Here is a 22,605-nt window from a genome sequence, read left to right on the forward strand (position 1 = left end):
TTATTTATTAATTATTGTATTATTTTCCATATGAGCAACTGTAAACCTACTTTTGCCCACCCTATACATAAGTGATTTAGAATATTTGTGATAATAAAGAGTTGTAAAAAAATTTCTCATTATCTGTTGGTTAACCAGAAAATATAACTGAGCAGAACACAATCACTGACAGTTGTAGTTAACTTAGGAATTACCTACTCATGAAAATAGGTGATAATTTAAAATGATCAATATACAGAAAACTAACAATCAAATGTACAGAAGATTAAATATATTGTGATAGATGGACACAATGGACAGTGGTGGTGGAGCTGCAATAATTTTACTTTTCTTCTGTCTGCCTATGTTTTTGTAATTAACAATATGATTTCTGAAATTAAAAAAAGCTTCCTTAAAGTACATGATAAAAGCCAAAATGTTTTGATTGCTGAAGTATATAATTTAGTCTAGAGAGAAAAATATTTAGACTTGAAATTAAAGAAAAATTCAACCATTTTATCCTACACTCCTTTTTTAGAAAAAATGTTTACATCAATTAAATAGATAAATTAAAATTTTCATTTACCTGTCGGTTCCTTTCATCCATTATGCGTGTGATTTGTATTTTCTTCCGCCCCATTTTCAGTCACCTTTCCTTCCTTATATTCCAAATATTTAATTCAAAAATTAATTTTCTTCAATACCCTAATGCATCATACACAGCTTCTATTATTTCAGCTTCTAGTCCAAGGGCTACAGCTGAAATTTTCTATAAGATCTAAAAGAAAACACAAATTAGAAAGTTTAAGTTCTACAGATTTGCAAGTCATGAAAATGTTATACAAATTTCAAACCTGTTTTTAAGCTGCACACAGACAGCATTATTAGTTAAAATTTTTGGTTACATAAAATTAGTAAATAAGTTGAAGTCTTGTTAATTTAACCCCTAAAATATATCTTAAATCTTTCTGTGCCTCTAGTTCTGACTAAAAGAGTGCAATCGTAACCTCTAGGCTTTTCTCAATGCTTATTATAATACTAGCAACAACAAGAGCCAACACTTGCTGAGATTTTTGTATGCCAGGCACTTTTCTAAATACCTGATATGTTTTAATTCATTCAATCCTAACAGCGATCTTCTGAGTTAGTTGTAATTACTACCTCATTTTATAAACAGGATTATTGAAGCACAGAGATAGTAAGTAATGTGTCCAAGGTTGCACAGTAAGGGGCACAGCTTAGGATATGAACTCAAGGAGTCTAGTTCCAGAGCTTCTCCTCTTAAACATTATAAAATAGCCTTAAAAGCTTCTTATGTCAAAGGATGAACTAAAAATCTGGATAACTCTGCCTTTACAAACTTCTTGCAAACTGCCATAGACACCAGCAAAATTACTATATCAATCCACAAAGACACTATATACTTCCATAATAATATGCACTTAAATGTAATACTATTCTGTTAGTTATTTAATGAAGTCCTTATCGACTGTAATGTCGTCCCCCTGATGACGCCAAAACCAATTCCCCTTAGAATAAACCACAGAACCTTACTTTGTGGGTGTGGGTATATAAATTCCATGCCCATTAAATTCCTCTGACTCTATGAATCATTCAAAAACAAGGATTTTCTATTACATTTATCTCTAAAGTGGAATTACTGGCAATTATATAATTTGTCATGCTGTGAATGACGGTTGTGACAAAACCTAGTGCTTTCAAAACTTACGTAGTAACATTCACAATAATCAATTCTCAGGAGAATTTTATTCCAGTGTTTTTAATGCTATACATGTATATCTACAAAACTTCAATTGCACTGTGCAAATCCAGTGTTTGATTAAATCTGGCTTTTGCTCGAAAGTAATAAGCTTTTTTAAATTTTCATCACTACCATGGCAAAAATTCTCAATTCTAGAACACATATGAGCCTTTTGCTTCCGACCATAGTGGAGGAGTTACCTCAAACAAACCTTCCTCTAAGAACCAGGAAAGCAAAACAAAAAGTAATCTGTTTAAAGACACTAGAGAACCTGCAGGACAGTGAGAATCTGTAGGACTGAGATCTGGAAGAAACAGACGAGACCAGACTGTAGGCTCATTTCCCCCCAAGAGTCAATGAATTACTGGCCGAGGGCCTGAGAAGCTAAGCAGAGATCTGTGAGTGGGGGCACAAAAAATCAGATCCAGGGCCACCCGAGGAGGAACAGCCCCAGTAAACATTCCAGAAATCTGGAGGGTGCCCAAAGAACTACACCCTAGCTATCAAGGTGAACCAAAAGTAGACCAGGCCACACAAGGAGAGAAATATAGCTTCAAATCTTCTCAATCCCTGCTGAAATTAAGGTAACCTGACCTACCTAGTGTCATTAACCTAGCTGCATGTTAATAAAAATCTTCTCAAAGAAACTTAGCAAAAGTAAATCTTATCAGAAAAAAGATATCATCCAGAAATCCAAATTATTTTATCATTTATATAAAATGTCTTAAAATAAAAAATAACCAGTCAAGACGTCACTGAAACCAAAATTTAAAAACGTCAACAGAAATATACCCATAGTAGTTACAGATGTCATTATCGGAAAAGGACTTTCAAATAAATTAATGTGTGCAAAGAATTAAAAAAGAAAACAAAAAATTTTAGCACATAATTCTTAAAAATATAAAAAATACAGAAAAAATATGATTTTGGAAACAAATTAGGAAACTGATGAGTTCAACAATAGGTTTGCTACAGCTGAAGAATGAATGACCCAAAAGATTATAAAGAGAGAAATAGTTACGCTGAAGCCCAAAGAGATAAAAGAATAAAAAATACAGAAAAGAGTGAAAAAATTATGAAACATGGAGAAAAGATCCAAGATACATGTAACAGGAGTCCCAGAAAAGAAAACGAAAAAACATATGGGAAGAAGAGATATTTAAAGACCTAACAGTATAAAATACAGCAGCATGAAGAAGTGGGACTGACTCCTGGAATACAAGAGTAAGTCCACATGCTAAAAATCAATCCAGGTGATATGCCACACTAAGAGAATGAAGAAAAAATAAAACACATGATCATCTCAATTGATGCGGAAAAAGGATGTGAAAAAGTACAATACTTTTTTATAATAAAAACAACCAATTAGGAATAGAAGGAAACTATCTCAATATAATAAAAGTCATATAGAAAATCCCACAGCTTACACCATAATCGATGCTGAAAGACTGAGAGCTTTCGCTTTACTATCAGAAACAAGACAAGGATAACTGATTTTGCAACCTCTATTCAACAATGTAGTGAAGTTCCAGCCTGAGCAATTACACAAGGAAAACAAATAAAAGGTACCCAAATTGGAAAGGAAGAAGTAAATTATCTTCATTTGCAGATGACGTGATCTTATTATGTGTAGAACCCCTTGAAGATTCCACAAAACCATTGTTACAACTAATAAAAAAATTCATTAAAGTGGTCAAATACAAATCAACACACAACAGCTTTATTTCTATATATTAACGATGAAAAGTCTGAATTAAGGAAAGAATTCCATTTACAATAGCATCAAGAAGAATAAAATACTCAGGAATTAATTTATTCAACGACATGAAAAACTTGTACACTGAAAACTAAAAAAAAAACCACTGAAAAAAAGAATTAAAGAAGAAAACCCATGTTCATAGATTGAAACACAATGTTAACATTTCAGTATTACCCAGAGCAATCTGCAAATTCAATGCAATCCCTATCAAAATCCCAATAAAAAAAAAAAGAAAATGCCATCCTAAATTCATATGGAATCTCAAGGAACTCCAGATAGCCAAAAAAAATCTTGAAGAACAGAGTTGGAGGACTCAGTCCCTAATGTCAAAATCTCGCACAAAACAACAATAATCAAAATATAGTATAGTACTGACATAAAGACAGACATATAGACCAACAGAATAGAGAGTGCCCAGAAATAAATCCATACATATATGGTTAAATGTCAAAAAGTGGCAATGGACACTATCAGCACATAAGACAGCAACCCACAGAATGGGAAAAAATAATTGTAAATCACTTTATCTAATACGAGATTAATATCCAGAATACTTTTTTTTTTTAAAAAACCCTAATACAAAAACAAAAAATAAACCACCCAATTTCAAAAATGGGCAAAGGACTTGAATAGACATTTCTCCAAAGAAGATATACAAATGGAAAATAAGCACCTGTAAGGGTGCTCAAAATCACTAATCACCGCTGCACAAATGCAAATCAAAACCACAGTAAGATACCACTTCACACCCATTTGGATGACTATTAACAGAACAAAAAGACACAAAACGACAAGTGTTACTGTGGATGTGGAGAAATTGGAACCCTTGTGCATTGTTTTGGAAATATAAAATGGTACGGTTGATGTGGAAAACAGTATGGTGGTTACTAAAATACACACACACACACACACACATATAGAATTACCACTTTATCCAACAATTCCACTTCTAGGTATATACACAACAGAACTGAAAGAACTCAAACAACATATGTGTAAACTAATGTTGATAGGCGCATTATTCACAAAAGTCAAAAGGTGCAAACAACCCAAGTGTCCACTGGCACACGAACATAGAAGCAAAAAAAAACAAACAACAAAAACACGGATAAGTATACATACTATATACATAAAGTAGAATATTTTTCAGCCTTAAAAATGGATATCCTATCACATGCTGTAACACAGATGAATCTTGAAAACTTTATGCTAAAATAAGCCAGTTACAGAACAAATACTACATAATTCCATTTATATGAGCTATTTAGAGCTGTAAAATTCAGAATGACTGAAAAAGAAACGGTAGTTGCCAGGGACAGGAGGGAGGGAGGAATGGGGAGTTAGTGTTTACTGGGTTCACCTCAGCAGTATGAGGTGATGAAAAAGTTCTGGAGATGGATGGTGGGAATTTACTAAATGCCACTGAACTGTACGCTTAAAAATGGCTACAACGGCAAAGACTATGTTATGTGTATTTTACCACACTTTCAAAAAATAAGAAGTACGTAAACTCCTTTAAAATAATTTCAGGTTTCAAATTTTATTAATACAAGGAGTTTTAGTAGAAATAGCAACATTTAAAACCAACCCTTAAAACTAAAACCTAACTGTAGCAAACACAGTTGGGCATTTTTTTCCCATACAGAAAGTAATGTACCTTACCCTAGGGGGTAAAAATGAATCTCTCTAATTAAATCGCCAGGCCTATAACTGTATTCAGGCAATATTAATACAGTGAAAAAAAACAGTTTAAACTGAACTCTGTTGACTGAAATTTTTTTTAGTAGCTCAATTTTTTACAAAATCAGGAACTAGTTTTAAAAAGATGCCCAATATGGGTTTTGTTGTCTTAATTTAGGAGATAACAGAATGTAGCACTCCAATTCAGGTCAAGTCATACTAATACTGATTACAGGTGTTCAGTCTTTTACCATCAATTTTGTTTACTGTTTTAAAGAACCTTGTTTCGTAAGTAGATAAATATTTTAAGAGCATGGACTTTAAACAGAAGGTGAACTTACTTTCAACTTGGCCCTTATTAAATAAACATCACTCTTTGAGTTCATTCATCAAAACACACCATATTTTGACGATTCTAGTAAATCAACTACCTGTTTAATTTTATAAAAAGCTACTAAAATAAACTTCCTAATAGAGTAATTATGTACAATCAACAGCTGAATGCTTTTAACAAATAAACAGGTATCTATCAAGAGGAAATCTGTAATGATTCATTCCTTCTTTAAAAGGGAGGAACTTAAGATTTCAATTTTGGCCATACTAAACTTGAGATGGTCATGGATCATACAAGTGGAAATGTCAAATAGGAAGCTAGATAAAGCTCAGACATCAGCACTAAAAATACACCTTGGGGAGTTTGGGCATCTTGATATTAATATTGTAGGGAAAATGTGCCCACCTAGGGGTAAAATATAAAATGGAAAAAAAACAAAAGTACCAGGGAACAAAACATTTGTCTTTGAAAATGAATAGCTCGAAACTATCCTTTAGATACAAAGTTTTTAAACAATTTGGTCCACGTTTAAAAAAATTTTTTTTCAAAAAGAAACCTGAATTTCAGCTTCCCTTGAAAAATCCATTCTACTTTCAAAAATTCTAAGGAAATAGTAAGACAATGACAAAACAAATACATATGGATGTTCATTCCAATGCAATCAAAATATGAAATCATAAAGGGCAAAATACTTATAAGTAAGCACACAGGGATAACCTGTCTAAATGATAAAACGTGGTAGCCGGCGTTTCCAAAACTAAAACAAAGCAATTTTCTCAAAGAAAACTAGACTAAGGCACATCCTAATCAAATGACTATACTAAGGCACATCCTAATCAAATGACTAAAACTATACTAAGGCACATCCTAATCAAATGACTAATCAAATGACTAAAACTAAGGCACATCCTAATCAAACAGCTAAATGTTTTAGCTGTTCAGTGAACAAGTCTTAAGAGCAGTCCAAAAAAACAGAAAATTTACATATGGGGGTACAAAATAGTATCAGACTTTCTGTCCGAAACTATTCAAGCTATTTCAGAAACTGTTTCACAACATATTACCAGAGATAAAGAAGCACATTTCAACACAGAGAACCCAATTAATTCACCAAGAAGACATTAAAAAAAACTAAATATGCATGTGCCTAATAATAGAGCTTCAAAATACACGAACAAAAAGTGAAAGGAGAAACACACAAATCCATAATGAAAGTTGAAGATTTCCACATTCCTCACTCAGCAATTACTGGAATAAACAGAAAATCAGAAGGGATGAATCTTGAAGAACATTACCAACCAATTTGACCTAATTAACATGTTTAGAAAGTCCCACTCAACAGCAGCAGAATGTTTGGTGCACAGCAAAGATTTACTAATACAGACAACATTCTGCACTTACAATAAATACACAAAGTATGTTCTTGGGCTACAACAGAATTAAATTAGAAGCCTATTAGATTAAAAATATCTGGAAAATAAACCAAATATTTGGAAATTATACAGATCAAAAAGAACCACAAAGAAATTTTAAAATTCTTTGAAATCCATGTAAATGAATATATACTATAAACTTTGTAGGATGCAGGCAGATATAGGAAAATTTAAACTATTAAGTGCTCCCTTGGAAAATAAGAAAGGCCACCAATATCAGAATGAAAGACGAGGTTATCACCATAGATCCTTCAAACATTAAAAGAGTAACAGAATGTAATATGCAACTTCATGTCCACAAATTAGAGAACTTACATGAAGTGAATGAATTCCTTGAAACAAACAAACTAAAGCTTATTCAAGATGTTGAATATAAATCTAAATAGTCCAAAGTCAATCAAAACAATTGAACTCATAGTTTAAAATCTCCCCACAAAGAAACTCCAAACCCAGAGGCCTTGGCTGGTAAATTTTATCAGACACTTTACTAAAGAAGAAATAACACCAATTATAAAGAAATTTTTCCAGAAAAGGAAATCTTTCCAACTCATTCTAATATCTAGATTTAAAAAAAAAATTTTAACTACAAACCAATGCCTACTGAGAAAACAGATTTTAAAAACTGTTACCTAAATTTTAGCAAATTAATCCAGCAATATATAAAAAATGTAACACATCATGACCAAAAGTGATTACTTCAGAAATGCATGTTTTACTGGTTCAGTATTCAAAAATCAAGCAATGTGATTTACTACATTAACCAAAAGATTTTAAAAAGAAACACATAATTATCTCAAAAGATGCAGATAACTCGATAAAAATTTAATGCCCTTTCATAAGAAAAAAACTCTCAGCAAGCTGTGAATAGAAGGAAATGTCCTCAGTCTTATAAAGAGTATCTATGAAAATCTATTGCTAACATCAATGGTGAAAGACAATGTTTCTGACCTAAGACCAAGGGCTAAGGAAAGGATGTCAGCTCACCACTTCTATTCAGCACTGCACTGGGACTACTAGGCAGTGCAATAAAGCAAATAAAAAAAATACAAGATATAAGAATTGTACAAGAGGAAGTAAAATATTCTTTATTCACAGACAAGATGATGTAGATGATGTCGTTTGTAGGACCACAAAACATTTGAAGGAATATGCAATAATACCATTAGTACTAATGAGTTTAGCAAAATCACAAATTACAAGGTTTTACACAAAAATCAATTATATTTCTATATACTAAGAACAAAAACTGATTTTCTTTAAATTGCCACTCATAACAACAATAATAAAGGGTCAGCTGAACAAAACATACATAATGCCTTTACATTAAAAACTACAAAATACTGCTGAGAAAAACTAAAGACAACTTCAATGGAGAGAAATACCAAGTTCATGCATCAAAATACTTAACATCCTTAAGAGTTCAACTCTCTCCCCCAAATTGGCCTCTAGGGTAAAAATATTCATAATTAAAATGCCATTAGGCATTTTTGTAGAGACTGACAAGCTGATTCTAAAATACACAGAAAGAAATGGAAAGAACCTAGAATAGAAAAACAACTTAGAAATAGAAGAACAAAGTTGGAGGATTTACACCACTCGATTTTAAGACTCACTGTAAAGCTGTTTGATTACTGTCTTGTAATCAAAACAGTACAGTACTCTCATAAGGACAGATATATAGAACAGAACAGAGTCATAAAATAGACCCACATATGATGGTCAATTGATTTTCAACAAAGATGCCAAGGTAATTCAACAGCGGAAAATATTATCTTCTCAAAAATGATTTTGGAACAATTTATTTCCATTTGCAAAGAAATAAATCTCATCCCTTACCTCACACCATATAAAAAAGTTAACTCAAAATGGACCACAGACCTAAAATATAAGAGCCCAAAGCAGTTCCAAGACATGAAAGAAAAAAAAGGTAGGAAAAAATCTTGCCCAATCTCTGTGCCAACTCCTCCAATTTCTACTCCAAATTAGGGCAGAATGATAGGGGAAAATCCCTAATTGGAAGCTCTTCAGTCAACATATAAATCTATTCAAAAGGAAAGAGCATTACCCATCTAAGTACTCAAGAATAACTCCTAAGCAAGTAGTTATTAACTCAAGCATAACCCTCAGAGCCAGAGAAAGCCTAACAGGAAGAATTAGACATTCTACATCCTTGAACTTAGTTAGGGAAGAAAGCATTATAAAAAATTTCCTAAAGCTTAAACATGACCCAAAATATAACAGCTGAAATTATGCGCAGAGCCATTACCAAGGTTCAGAGAAGGTTCACAGTTCTGAGCTATGGGAATAAGACTGGCTAAATACCTACAAGTGTTTTAATCAAATCACTCGGTTTAGAGCAGTTATTAGACAAAATGAACTTATGAGAAATGTAAATAAAATGAAAAAGAAACATTCAAAGATTTAGACAAAACTAACCAAAGTTTGGATTTTAAAATGTGAATTAAACTTCATTATCGCCATCCTGCCTATACATATATAAGTTTTGGACTTAAGGATACTTTGCTTCAATTGAAAAGCAATGCCTTTTCTCTAGTTCCCCAAAATGAAAGATACCATAAAATGTGCTGTTCTTCAAAGTTTAACAACAAAAATATATAGCCACAAGAAACTGATATTGGAATAAAGTATTTTAACAAGGAACTCATTTTGTAAGTTCATAAATGTACTTTCTAACATTTAATTTTTCAAGGAAAAAATTAGACCTTATGTTAAATAGCAAAACAACTCTTAAAATGACAACAACAACAAAGGTCTTAAGTACCTTTCCCACATTTTTTACTGACATAAATCAGGCTTAATCAACGATATCTAATATTTCAAATGTTAATGCTAACTTATAATGTACCAAAACCATTCCCTGCTAACATTTTTAAAATTACATTATTTTTTAATATTCTAGTGTCAATACAATTTTTTTTCCCAATTAAAAACAAAAAGGTAGACTTCATATGAGGTTTCACTCATGAAAACTTCTAAGGCTACGCATTTTGCTGACATACTGAAACCATTAACCTAGACCAATTACGTTTTTAAATCAAAACAGAGTACTCCAGGGCTTTGCAATTATGGGCCTATGATTTAAGGCAATAAATTCAAAGTCACAAAAAAAGCCCACATTTTAAACAATCTCTTAAATTAGCTTAATTTTTTACTTACCCTTCCCACCTTTCAAGAAACATGGCTAGATGTGTGCACTTCATCTGTCATTTGAAAACTCTTACCTCAGCTGTGTTATCCTCCAACCCTCCCCTCCTCCTAATTCCTGTCACAGTAAATATGGACTACCTTAGATTTTTTTTTTTTTTTAAAAAGGTAACTGATATGGAATTGGCAAAGACGTAAAGATCTGGGTTTATCTGAGTAGTGGCAGAACATAATACACAAGAAACTATAACTATATAATATTATGCACTTCAACTGGATTCTATAAATTTACTTAATTCATCTACATTAATCCCCAAGATAAACTCCAAAACGATTGCCATTCAAACTCACAAGACAGTCTGAATGGATTTTATTTAACTCTCAAAGTTAAATGTTTTAACAAAGCATCTCCATGGTATTTATTTACTTCATATTGTAGAAAAATGAAAAGTGTCTTACTAGAAATGATGTCTCAACAAAAAGTGCACTTAGATGTGATCCTTGAAGAAAATTCCTCCTTGTTACTTTTTCACAAAATGCAATTCCTTAATAAAGAAAAAATATGAGATGGGTTAGCAATTGTTCTTAACTCAGAATTAAATATATTTCATTATTACAAATTCCAACAATACTACCATGCCTGGCAGACAGCTCCACAAATACTCGCTGAATAATAGGAAAATAAATATTTAAAAGTCAGTTATTTTATTTGGCTAAAAAACATAATGTTAGCCAACTGAGCATTTCTAATGTCACTAACCCATTTTTTCAGAGAGTATTACTTAAATGTTCAATAATATTCTACACACTCCAAGACTCACCAGCTGGTTTCCTAGGTTCCATTTTCCTATCCTTTGTATCACATGATAATACTTTATATTTACCTGAAACACACAGCCTACTGAATTTATGTCTGGATGCAACTGCTGAAAATATTCACTGTACTGTGTTCTCATTAAGAAAACTGTCAATAGGTCAGCAATTTCTATTGCCATAATATATGTTTGTATTCATATACAATGTATATACTTATAGCTTTCACTATCTTTTGAAGAGAACATAAAATGGAAATGACCACAAAATGCCAAAATATAAAACTGATCAATGTCAATAATTCACATTAATAAAGGAACACTAGTGAATACTAACCAATGGATTAGTGCATAAAGAACCATCCAGTCCCGCTACAGTTTTGCTTGGAAATGGTAGCAAGATATTTAGGCAGAAAAGGGAAAGATGGTAAAAACTACCCCTCTCTTCACCCCACCTGGGCAGGATCCATGATGCTGCTAATCCAGTAATTCAGAGCCACACGACTGGGCAATTCTGCCAGTCCCCACATAAATCTGCCTCATCAAATGAAAACCGTCATTTCTCCACAGAAAGTCTTTGTAATCTGGGCAGACAGTATTAATTACTGTAATACTGTAACTTTATTTCTACTCCAAACAAACTTTTTCCACTTCCATCTTCTTTTTATAGTAACAAATTAAGTAGTAAAAGCTTGAACTTTAAAACACACACACACACACACACACACACTCAAGCCTTTTCTGCAAGGTTAAAAGCTTTTTTTTTTTTTTTTTTTGAGGAGTTTGCTCTTAAAAGCCGATTTCAGCTTTTAATCTAATTGCATTGAAATGTAGAAAAGAAAATAACTCCTCAAATATAGTTTTACTTACCAACTTCTAAAATCAAATAATTCAAAGTTAAAATATTTTTCATGGGTCCTCACTCTAAACAAAACTAACTATTTTAATATGTATCTTAGTAACAATTTTGTGTTAGTGTCACAGCAGGAATTAACCTTTAGCTATTTGACCCATAGTAAATAACTAATTAAACATATTTATGTTTACACATTGTAGTACATGTTCTTACATCAAAATTCATTCCTCCATTCAGAAAATGAATTGTGATTGAGAACTATGTACAAAACACAAGTTATCAAAGAGTTTCTAAAAGGCAATACTCTAAAAATCAAGTTTTTATAGTTATCTTCTAATTATCTACAATGAAACACACTCTGACTTTCAAACAATAAAACCACAACTAAAATGTTACTGCTGTAGCCAGTTATAATTAAATTTCATATACCGAACCTCCAAATCCCACTGCTTACATCCAGGCAAGGGCCAGACAACCTGTACCTCTAACTGCTGCCCTCCCGAACCTGGTCGCAGCCAACCACCCAGCTCCCTCTGCTTCTGGGTAACCTAGACCGTTGTTAACCTGGACTTCAAGCCATTGCCCAAAGTGTCAATCTCTATAATTCTGTTCACCTTTTTACCCCAGTGAATGCAATGTATGTAATATGTATGGCAGATTAGTGAAAAGTCCTTCATGAGAAAAAAATAAAGCAAGAGAGAAAGTACTATCATAGGGAGGGGACTAAAACGTGAGCAAAGGTATCTGGGGAAGACCTGGTGTAGTAACAGGAACAACTGCAACAGCAGCAGTAACATCTGAGTATTTATTGTCTGCTAATCAGTATTGTAACTGCTTTAGGTAAAGCCACCAACAGCCTCACTGTGGCCCTCAAGAGGAAACTGAAATACTAAGGAGCGGCCTGTCAGGGTCACGCAGCCAAGCTAGTTAAGTGGTGAAGCCAGGACTAGAACTCAGGCATGCTTTAACCACTAAGCCTAACCACAGTTCAATTAATGCTTTTTTTGAATTAAGTAAGTGAAAAAATGAATGCATACTGTAACAACAGGTTCAAAAAACAGCAAAGTAAACCTCAGTCTCAGAGGACTGACACCTTTGAGCAGCTTCTGATATACACCGATACACACTGCCCATCGATACCTATGTGAGAGAAACCCTGACGAATAACAGGTGGGTGCCTGCTGTGAACAAAAGTGATGAACACTGATAACTCCCCAACAACTTGTAAAATATATTTTAAATTTCTACATGACAGTTACCACAAATAAAAATTACACAAGATAGTATCACAAAAATCACATGGTTAAAAAAAACAACTTTTAAAGAAGGCACTCTAAAACAAATGAGACCTTTGAAAGCGTTATCATTTCAATAATGAATAAATGCTGACGATCATATTTTATGCTATGGCACAACTTACTGTCAATTTCATTTTCCATATTAACAAGAAAGGTTAAATGTAATGACCAAAGTTCAAATTCCTCTCTTCAAATGTCTCAACTGCACTTTACCAAGCAAACAGACAACCCTATTACAATGATTGATACCTGAAGACCTAAATAACCCAAAATAAATAATTTGCTCACTAATACCTATCTCTTGTTATTTAAGCACCTAACCAGTGAATGCCAATAAGCTAGAAAGCAAAGTAAAATCAAGATACTGCTGACATGATATTAAGAGTCTAGTTTCAAATCTTAAGAGCCTAAAAACCTAAACAGCTCCTCAAATCTTGACTTAAAAAAACAAACAAAAAAACCCCTCCATAAATGTAAAAAGGAAATTACTATCTTATTTTGGAAATTATAAGAACTCCACTGAAAACCTCTGCCCTGAGCATAATGTGATGTCAAAGAAAAGAGGTTTCTGTATGAAAAGAACAACAGCTTTAAAGTCAATCTAGATTAGGACAAAAGTTAAACGGGGGGGAAAAAGTAACAAAGAACAGTCTATAAACACAATAAAAATTGCCTATTTGCTCAAATATGAATTTCAATTTGTAATAAAAACATGGGTGTAGTGGCAATGCTCTCATACATGGGCATCAAGCTCCTCATGCCTTAAAAATACTTGGCTGGCACCCATGACGTAGTAACTGGTGCCAGACATGCTCTCCCACTGAACTTAATTTAAAAAACAGGTCAGATATAGAATACTATAATTTTAAAACACTGGACAGCAAGCAGCTGAGCACTGTGATGTCTGAAAAAAGGACAAGTGTCCCCTACAAATAAATTCCTGGATGCAGAGTCAGGAGGGCAGTGCAGGAATGGGAGCCAAGCAGAGCATGGTGGACTCTGCGACTCTGAGTAGAAGACACAGAGAATGAAATTAAGGGAGGCTGAGGTAGGGGAAACTGTGGGGCAGCTCAAGAAGAGAAAGTGTTCCTGAAATCTGCAGAGAGGTTTCTAGAGAAGCTCTGCCCAGAAGAAATGTAAGGTAAGCCTAAAATGAAATTTTACATTTTCTATTAACCACATCTGAAAGTAAAATGAAGCAGGTGAAACTGATTTTAACATAATTCATTTAACCCAATACGCTCAAAACGTTATCGTTAATGTTCAGAACATAACTGAAACTCGGTGTGTGTTATACACTTACAGCATATTTAAATTTGAACTAGCCACAGTTCAAGCTCTCAGTAGCCACATGTGGCTACCTGCTACCATACCTGACAATGAAGTTTTTCATTGACTATCAAGCCAGGCATGAACAAAGTGAAACTCTATAAAGCAACGCAAAGGAAAATGATCGGGAAGCAGCTCAAACGCCCCCAGGGCTTACATTAAGACTGGGGGATGTCCAAGTTCCCCAGGGGAGCGAGATCTCACTGAAACCTGGGGCAATCAGAAACTGAAGCAGAATGGCCCCTAAGCAGAAGTGCTGAACTAGTTCTCACGCAAAGGTTCCACTAGACCTGCCAGAATAAAGTTCAAAAACAAGCCTTAAAAGGTTCAAAAAGATCTATGAGAAGTATAACAGCCTGGCGAAACAACATTACAGTCACTCGTGAGGAAATCAACAAACTCCAGACAACAGCATGATGAATGTCCAAGAGTCAATCAAAACTAACTAAAATAAGAAAATGGAAAAATGTGTGGCCCATACCAGGAGAAAAATCTGAAAAAATAAACAGATCCAGAAACAGAGAGACGATAACTTTAAGACATATAAACTTTAAAATATTATAAACATATTAAAGTATTTTTAAAAAAAAAAGAAATTATTTTTAAAAAGAGTCAAATGGATTTCTAAAGATGTAAAAGGTAGTTTCTCACAAAAGAACTGTACAGACTTAGCAAGAGATTAAACAGTGCAGAAAAAATGACTCCTGAATTGAACTACTGCATTCACTAAAACAGCTCAACTTAAAAAGGCTGGCCACACAGAATGTTGAAGACACAGAGAAACTGCAACTCACTGCTGGTAGGACTATAACATTATACAACTACTTCAGAAAACAATTTCACAGTTTCTTATAAGGTAAAACACACAATTCACATATGATCCAGAAATCCCACTCCTTGGTGTTTGCCCAGGAATAATGAAAGCGTTTGTCCACATGAAGGCTTGTTACTCAGGTGTGCACAGGAGCTTTCTTCCTAACAGCTCCAAAGTGGAACCAACCAAAATGTCCACAGGAGGTGAACAGAGAAGTTGTGGTATAAACACATAACAGAACACCAGACACCAGAAAAATGGGGCAAACTGATAGACACAAACATGAATGAATTGCAAAAACATTTTGGTGAGGAAGAAAAGGAAAATACTAGTGAGTACGTAGTGTATGATTCCACTCAGGAATAAATTTGCAAATTTTTGAGCCACCACCAAAGAACATACGAGGATGCCAAATTCACATGTTATAAAAGCCAGGCCTCAACACTGGAAAGCTATATATGCATAATTTCCTGACGTTACAAAGGTAAGCCTAAGAACAACCAACATTACCTCTTAAGTCTTTGATTCTTCATCTATAATAATATAGTAACAGTTCATAAACTTCATCAAATTAGTTGTGAGTACTAAATAAGCATATAATGTGCTTAGCGTAGTGCCTGGAATACAGTATAAGCTCAATAAGTGCTAATTACTGGGGCTGTTTTTATAACCATCATCACAATAATAATAGTTGCTTATGGGGAGCACAATACATTCATAAAAAGAGATAACCCAGAAAACTGACAAATGAAACAGATGGACGTCGCTGGAAATCAATTAGTTAACATTCCTATCAAAAACTCATCACTTTGTTGACGACATCAGAAAGGCAAACATTACAGCAAAAGCCAAATGAGAAGTTTGGGAATATATTTGGAATCATTTAATAGCTGGTACTAAAATTGAAAAAAATACTGCTAAGGTCTTACAAGATTTGTAAGCATATAAATAGATACTAAGTCACAAGAAACAATACCTTTCAGTCACTAGAACTTCACAGAAGCAAGCATTTAAGGAAGGAAGTGATTTGAAGCGCCCAGGGACTGTTCCAATTACAGGAGGTAAGGAAGCGAAAGACGACATAAACTCGAGTAGGTGTCAAAAAAAAGCAAAACAGGGTGCAGGATAGACAGATGGGAACAACACAATTAGGAGCTACCTTGAAAATAGGAAAGCATGTGAATTTAACATGACCAAAAAAATGCAAAGATAAGAGAAAGGCAAAACTAATCTTGTCAACGGGAATTATGCACAATTCCAGGCTGAGCAAGGTCCAAAAGCTGGTTCTTATATAATCCCCACCAAAACATAACCTATCACATTCTTTGCTAGTGGACAGAGAAGGGAGCATTTGTGTCATACATGACGGTCCACTAATGCCAAGATATGTCCGTTGTCCCTATGCCCTTCCACCTCCATCAATATCCCCTAAACTACCCATGAGGCCCAAAACATTTCTTCACACAGCTTCTGCTCTTTTTAAAAGAAATACCAAACAGCTTTACTGGGATGTAACTCACATTCCATACAATTCACCTATTTAAAGTATACACTTGAATGTTTTTTATAGTCACAGGAATGTGCAATCACTACCACCTAATTGCGGATAATTTTCAGCACCTTCAAAAGAAAGCTAGTAGCCATGCGCGCAGTCCCGCCGATACTGCAGCCCTAAGCAGTGGGGCATCTACTTCTTGTCTCTATAGTTTGCCTATTCTGGACAATGTACAGTATTTTGTGACTGGCTTACGTCGCTCAAAAATGTTTTCAAGATCCATTCATGTAGATCCATCCATGTCGTAGCATGTTATCTGAACTTCACTCCTTTTTATTGCAAAATAATATTCCATTGTATAGAAGTATCACATTTTATTTATTCATCCATCAGTTGGTGGACATTTGGGTTTTTACAATTTTTGCCTGTTATGAATACTGCTGCTTATGAACACTGGTACACAAGTTTTTGTGTGGAAGTATGTGTTCATTTCTAGCTTAGAATGTCTTCAGAGTTCTTCTATAATCTCACTTCATTTGGTAGCTAACTCCTTCCCCACCGTGAAACACGTATTTGTTATTTCTATGCCACAGGTTAGTAGGCATTTTAGATAAAGTACTAGTACCTAATAATTTATTCTCCCAAATAATTTATCATCTCCCCTAATTCATAATCTCCAGCCATACTGATAGTTTTCACATTAATTATTAATATTCTTATTGATAAAATGTTCTGGTGATGCTGTCATATGTCAAGTGAAAGATGTGACTTCTCAAACGCTGAAGTTCCATTTGTCCTGCCCCTCAGCCTGACCTGAAGGGCCAACACTCCCAGGAACCCTTCTCAGGCACATACTCCAGAACCTATCGCTTGCACAGTCCTCAACCACCCGAACTCTAGTAACAAGCAGCACATTCTGTCCACACACAAACACACAAAAAAGTTTAACCTGAGCACATTTTAAAATGTGACACTCCGCATTTAACATAATGGCAAAAAAATACACCAGCAGTTTGGTTGAACAGTCTGACTCGTAAACTGGGAAAGTGTGTCAAACAGATGCCCATGTTACTAAGGATGTTGGCCAGACTCTAGAGTAAGTTTGGACACTGTATTCATGATATTCTGCAACTTCCTAAAGTTTTGACATGAAAGAGGGCTCAGAGGTCTTTTTAGGGACGCAAACTCTAAAGTTGATAGAAATGAAATGGAATCCAGGAGTAAAATCCAGGTTATCAGTCGAATCCACATTAAAATAGGGTTCTACCCCTTTAAAACAAACAACAACAGAAACACCCGAACTAATGAGAAAGAAGAAATCCAAAAGGTCTTAAAGTTATCTTGAAAGATACTGTAACTTGGGATTTCTCTTGCAAATAATTTAATACTTCTAAAGTGCTGGTTCGAACCATGAAACAAAATAGCGACAGGGGCTTCAGCTCATCCTCAGAGCATCACCTTTGCTTAGGTTCTGATGCGCCTTCTTAAGTGGGAGAGAACTGAGGGGAATTGTAACTGCTGCCCTGAGAACTGCAATTCTATGCTACCTGTTACATCTACAACACCTTCTAGGGGTAGCTGTGGCAGTTACAAATTCCTATAGTACTTCTCTGCTACCTGTTACATCTGCAACACCTTCTAGGGGTAGCTGTGGCAGTTACAAATTACTACAGTACTTCTCTGGTAAGTAAACCATGGAAGTGTGGGTGTCAAAATTTCACCTACTCTGCCTCACAGCAGAAAAAAAGGTTGAGAAGTACTGATTTAGACTAGCAGGGATAGAGATGACTTATAGTTATTTTTTCAAAACCTTAGCTCAATCCCAATTTTGCAAAGTGCCAAACATAGGGTCATTTGAAAGACAGCAATTTAAGAGATTCATATATTATGTATTTACTGAGAATCTACATGAAAAGAATGCAATAACCAAGTCACAGCACAAAAACCTTCAATGCGGTGTCCAGACGTCTACTGCCTCTAGTGTAAGGTCAAACATGGTACGTATGGTCAAACAGATACAAAGCACTATGAGATTTCTAAAGAAAACCCTAACTGGAAGGAATTAGTTCTTCATGGAGAGCACAGCACTGGGTCTGGTCCAGGAGAGATCAAGAAGTGGGACAGAGGAGAAAAGGGTAATCTATCTTCATCTGTCTTCTACCTGAAAGGCACGCATTCCCACCAACCCCATCAAACAATCAAATTAAAGAATGAAGCCGGCACTGTGCTGGCTGAAAAGTGCTGCTGAGCACTGTTCATGAAGGAGCCAAGCTTGGTTAGTAAGACAGTTACACAGGACCTTCCTTATCCTGGACGGGCACAGTGACGGAAAGGCGGCCCTGGTCACCTCTGAGCTTTAACAACTTTCAGCAGCTCTTCCTTACCTAAAAACAAAAGCCAGCCTGCTGCTCAACATTCCTGATGTCCTACAATCTGGCCTCAAGCTCTTTCTTTCCCACTTTACCATCTTCTTTTGAGAAGCCCTCCATCCTAACCAAATGGTGTCCAACACTTACCTCTAACCTCCCTGTTTTAGCATTCATTCAAACTGTTTTCTCTGTGTAGAGTATCTTTTCCACATCTGACAATAAAACTTGACATCCAGCTCAAACACCAATTCTCCCATGAAGCATCCCTGATCACTTCTGAGCCCTTCTTTCCCTGAACACCCTAATCCACTCATAGTGCCCAAGATTTACAAATCACTTGGTAATTAATAAACCATAGTAATTAATGTGGTTTTACCCTCCCTAAGCCATTACCTCCTAGAAGCAAAGAACTGTACCTTGTGTGTTTATATTTCAGAATCCACAACAGAGAAACAGTTAAAGCAGTAAGATATATGGGGTAGAGTTCAAAAGAGGGGGCGAGGGAGCCACACCATGGACACTGCGTTGGGGCTGCTGTATTTACCAGTTAAAAGTACAAGGGGGGAGGGGGGGTATTAAAATGTATAAAGAGCCTGTCATTCTCTAAAACTTATGGAAAATATGAAAAAAATAAATGAAAGCTCATAAATGAGGTTCCACAGACAGACAACTGGGCATAGGTACTGACTGCCTTTAAACACCATTAGAAAGCCAGGTAGAGAATTCCAAAGACACATCATTAATAGCAAAAGACTTTAATTTATATTCTGAAAGATTTCTGATGTTTAAAGTCAATATGCCCTTTAATCCTGATTGATATTTTTACAAAAAGAAATATAAAATGACTAATAAAACAAGTCAATTTCTACAACATAGAACACTGACAAAAAAATCTTTTTAATTCTAGGGGAAAAATGCTTAAAGGTAATACATATTTTAAGTAACTAAATTCTAGAAACCAATCATTAAGAACTCCCATGCATAATTCCAACTTTATGTTAAATTTCTCACGTTAAATGGCATAAAAGAGAACCGATTAACTTTAGCTACACTAAACAGGTATAGTGCCACCTTATTAAACACAATAAGCAGACTAGAGTCAAGGAATAATGCCACGCCTACCATTTATTATAATCAAAGGACAATTATCAAGATCATAAAATACAACTGAGAAAACCAAAAGAGGGTAGAAAATAATGAAAAGAAGTACATATGCTTTAATTTTCAAAGAAGTTAATATCCATCAGATCAATCCTAAGTTTAGAAGTTACCTTTTCTGAAAGCTTCATGTATTCAATTGCCATTAGAATAAAGATGTACCAAAGAAGCCCTTAGCTGAATATATGCCTATGACTCATCTGTGTTATTATAAAACCAAGGCATTTCCAATATACATTACAGAAAGAGACCTCTGAATTAATAACCTTGCTTTATAGAAAAAAAGCACTTAAGACTCTTGCAATCACCCAGAACTTGCCTTTCCATGTGATCAGAACGCAGTCAGAGCATTTATATTTAATTAGCTTATATCTCAACAAGGTACTTTCTAGAGTCTCTAGCTCACCAGTGGAAGTTGACTGCCCAGGTCTTAACTGAAAGCTCTGTAGCACTAACAGCATAAACCCGCGATTTTCAACCTTTTCCATCTCATGGCACACACAAACTAACTACTAAAATTCTGCAGCACACCAAAAAATATTTATTTTTTGCCAATCTGAAAAAAAAAAAAAAGGTATAATTTTGATTCACTCACACAGGACAGCTATTGTTGCTGGCTGTTGTCATTTTTTAATTTGACAATCCGAGGAAAAGGTCAGTGCCCCTGACTAAATAGTCAGGTATTGAATGTTTTAAAAATTCTTGCAGCACACCAATTAAAAATCACTGGCATGGATCAACAGAGTCCAACTCCCTCTCCCCAGAAAGTAGAGACTTTATTCAGAACAATGGTGATAGAATATCTAAGTAACTCTAAAAATATTTCCCTAAACCATATGAAAAAAACAAAAGAAAAGGAAATTCTACACAAAACCACACTTTCAGCACAGCCTGAAGACACAGAATGCTGATACTGCAAAATAACGGAATGAAACAGAAAATTCACCAAATCCCAGCACTTGATGTCTCAGGCTGTCCCTCCACCCCTACTGAGACACAAGGTGTGGTGGCAAGGAGGCTAGCAAAGCAGCTATGTATGGGTCGTTTGCAAGGACCACCAAAAATATAAATCTATCCTAAATCTGAAAATACTGCAAATTTGTCTACTGGATCAGAATTGGGAAGGAAGTTCAAAGTTCTGATGATCTAAAGGAACAGGCACCATTTAAGGTGCTACCTGGCACATAAAGGGGCACAACTTTGCAACACATCGCTTCTGGAGAAGAAAGCAGGTAAAAGGGGAAACGTCCTTGGCGACTGGATAGTAAAGGGCAAAAGAAAAAGGGGGAAATTTTTTTTTATTATTATATCTTTATTGATTTCAGAGAGAGGAAAGGAGAGGGAGAGAGAGAGAGACAGAAACATCAATGATGAGAGAGTCACTGATCGAGCCCGCAACCCGGGCATGTGCCCTGCCCGGGAATCGAACCCCGATCGCCTGGATCCCAGGTCGACGCTCAACCGCTGAGCCATGCCCGGCCGGGCGAAAGGGGGAAATTTAAGGTCTTGTAAGACCAAAGAGAATCATAATACTGGAAGTCTTACAACTCTTCTCTGACCATTAAAACAAATAAAAACCATTGAACAGAACAGTTCTATACTGACAGAGGAGGGTACCATTCAACTAGGAACACCCGAAAGCACCCAATACCATAAAAATGAACAAAGGAAATGTGAAATCGAGAAAATCAGGAAACGGAACTTGACAAATATGAACTGAGGAAAATCCCCTACCAAAAACAACCCAAAGTAGAAAAGTAACTCAGTACTCCAAAGAGAATTAAAATGTTCAAATGAGCATGTGAAGATATGAAAACCACTTTGAATCAAAAATTCAAACATTAAAAACAAAAATGGACCAAATACAAAAAAGCTGGCTGAATTCAGACAGGAAATGGAAAAAAATTAATAATTCTTACAGAAGTGAGGAACAAACTGCCAGGCATCCAAGGGAGAATTGATTCAAATAAAAATGAGCTGCCACAGTCCGCTGCAGGTGTTATGAGCCACATCCATTGACACCTGGTGTGATGCTTCATCCGATTTCAGATAAGTCCCGATGCACCACTTCACAGTAACTTACAAGCCACAACCCTTGTGACACTCACATAAGTAAACTTGTTTTTTTTTCATAATAAAGTACATCATATTGGCTATGTATTTATGTATTACTTAACCATTTAACATATCTAAAACCATGCTGCTATTTTAAATAGGCTTATTAGGTTCCTACTCTTTAATGTGTCACTGACAAAGACTTCTAGTTTGTTCCTCTAACTCCACTTATCCCATTAACCCTGTGGTATTTACTGCACAACTTCACATAGCTCAGTGAATTTAGGAACACATAGGCCACATTATA

At 35.0% G+C, this 22,605-nt stretch overlaps 1 protein-coding gene across 10 annotated transcripts in view; it reads right to left on the reverse strand.

Moving 5' to 3' along the window:
* MEF2A (myocyte enhancer factor 2A) overlaps positions 1-22,605 on the reverse strand; it is an 82,463-nt gene that overhangs the window by 48,284 nt on the left and 11,574 nt on the right. For 8 of the 10 annotated variants that reach the window (XM_087829167.1, XM_087829159.1, XM_087829168.1 and 5 more), the window contains exons 2-3: positions 10,572-10,657; positions 566-757 (exon numbers count right to left, since the gene is read on the reverse strand). In XM_087829167.1, the coding sequence (XP_087685293.1) occupies positions 566-619 (54 nt within the window). In that variant the 5' untranslated portion in view covers positions 620-757; positions 10,572-10,657. Of the gene's footprint in view, positions 1-565; positions 758-10,571; positions 10,658-11,261; positions 11,601-22,605 lie in introns of those variants that run through there. The other 2 variants (XM_087829162.1, XM_087829163.1) reach the window with 2 other exon arrangements.

The sequence above is a fragment of the Miniopterus natalensis genome, chromosome 22 (assembly GCF_054644295.1).
Source record: "Miniopterus natalensis isolate mMinNat1 chromosome 22, mMinNat1.hap1, whole genome shotgun sequence".
NCBI classification, from domain to species: domain Eukaryota; kingdom Metazoa; phylum Chordata; class Mammalia; order Chiroptera; family Miniopteridae; genus Miniopterus; species Miniopterus natalensis.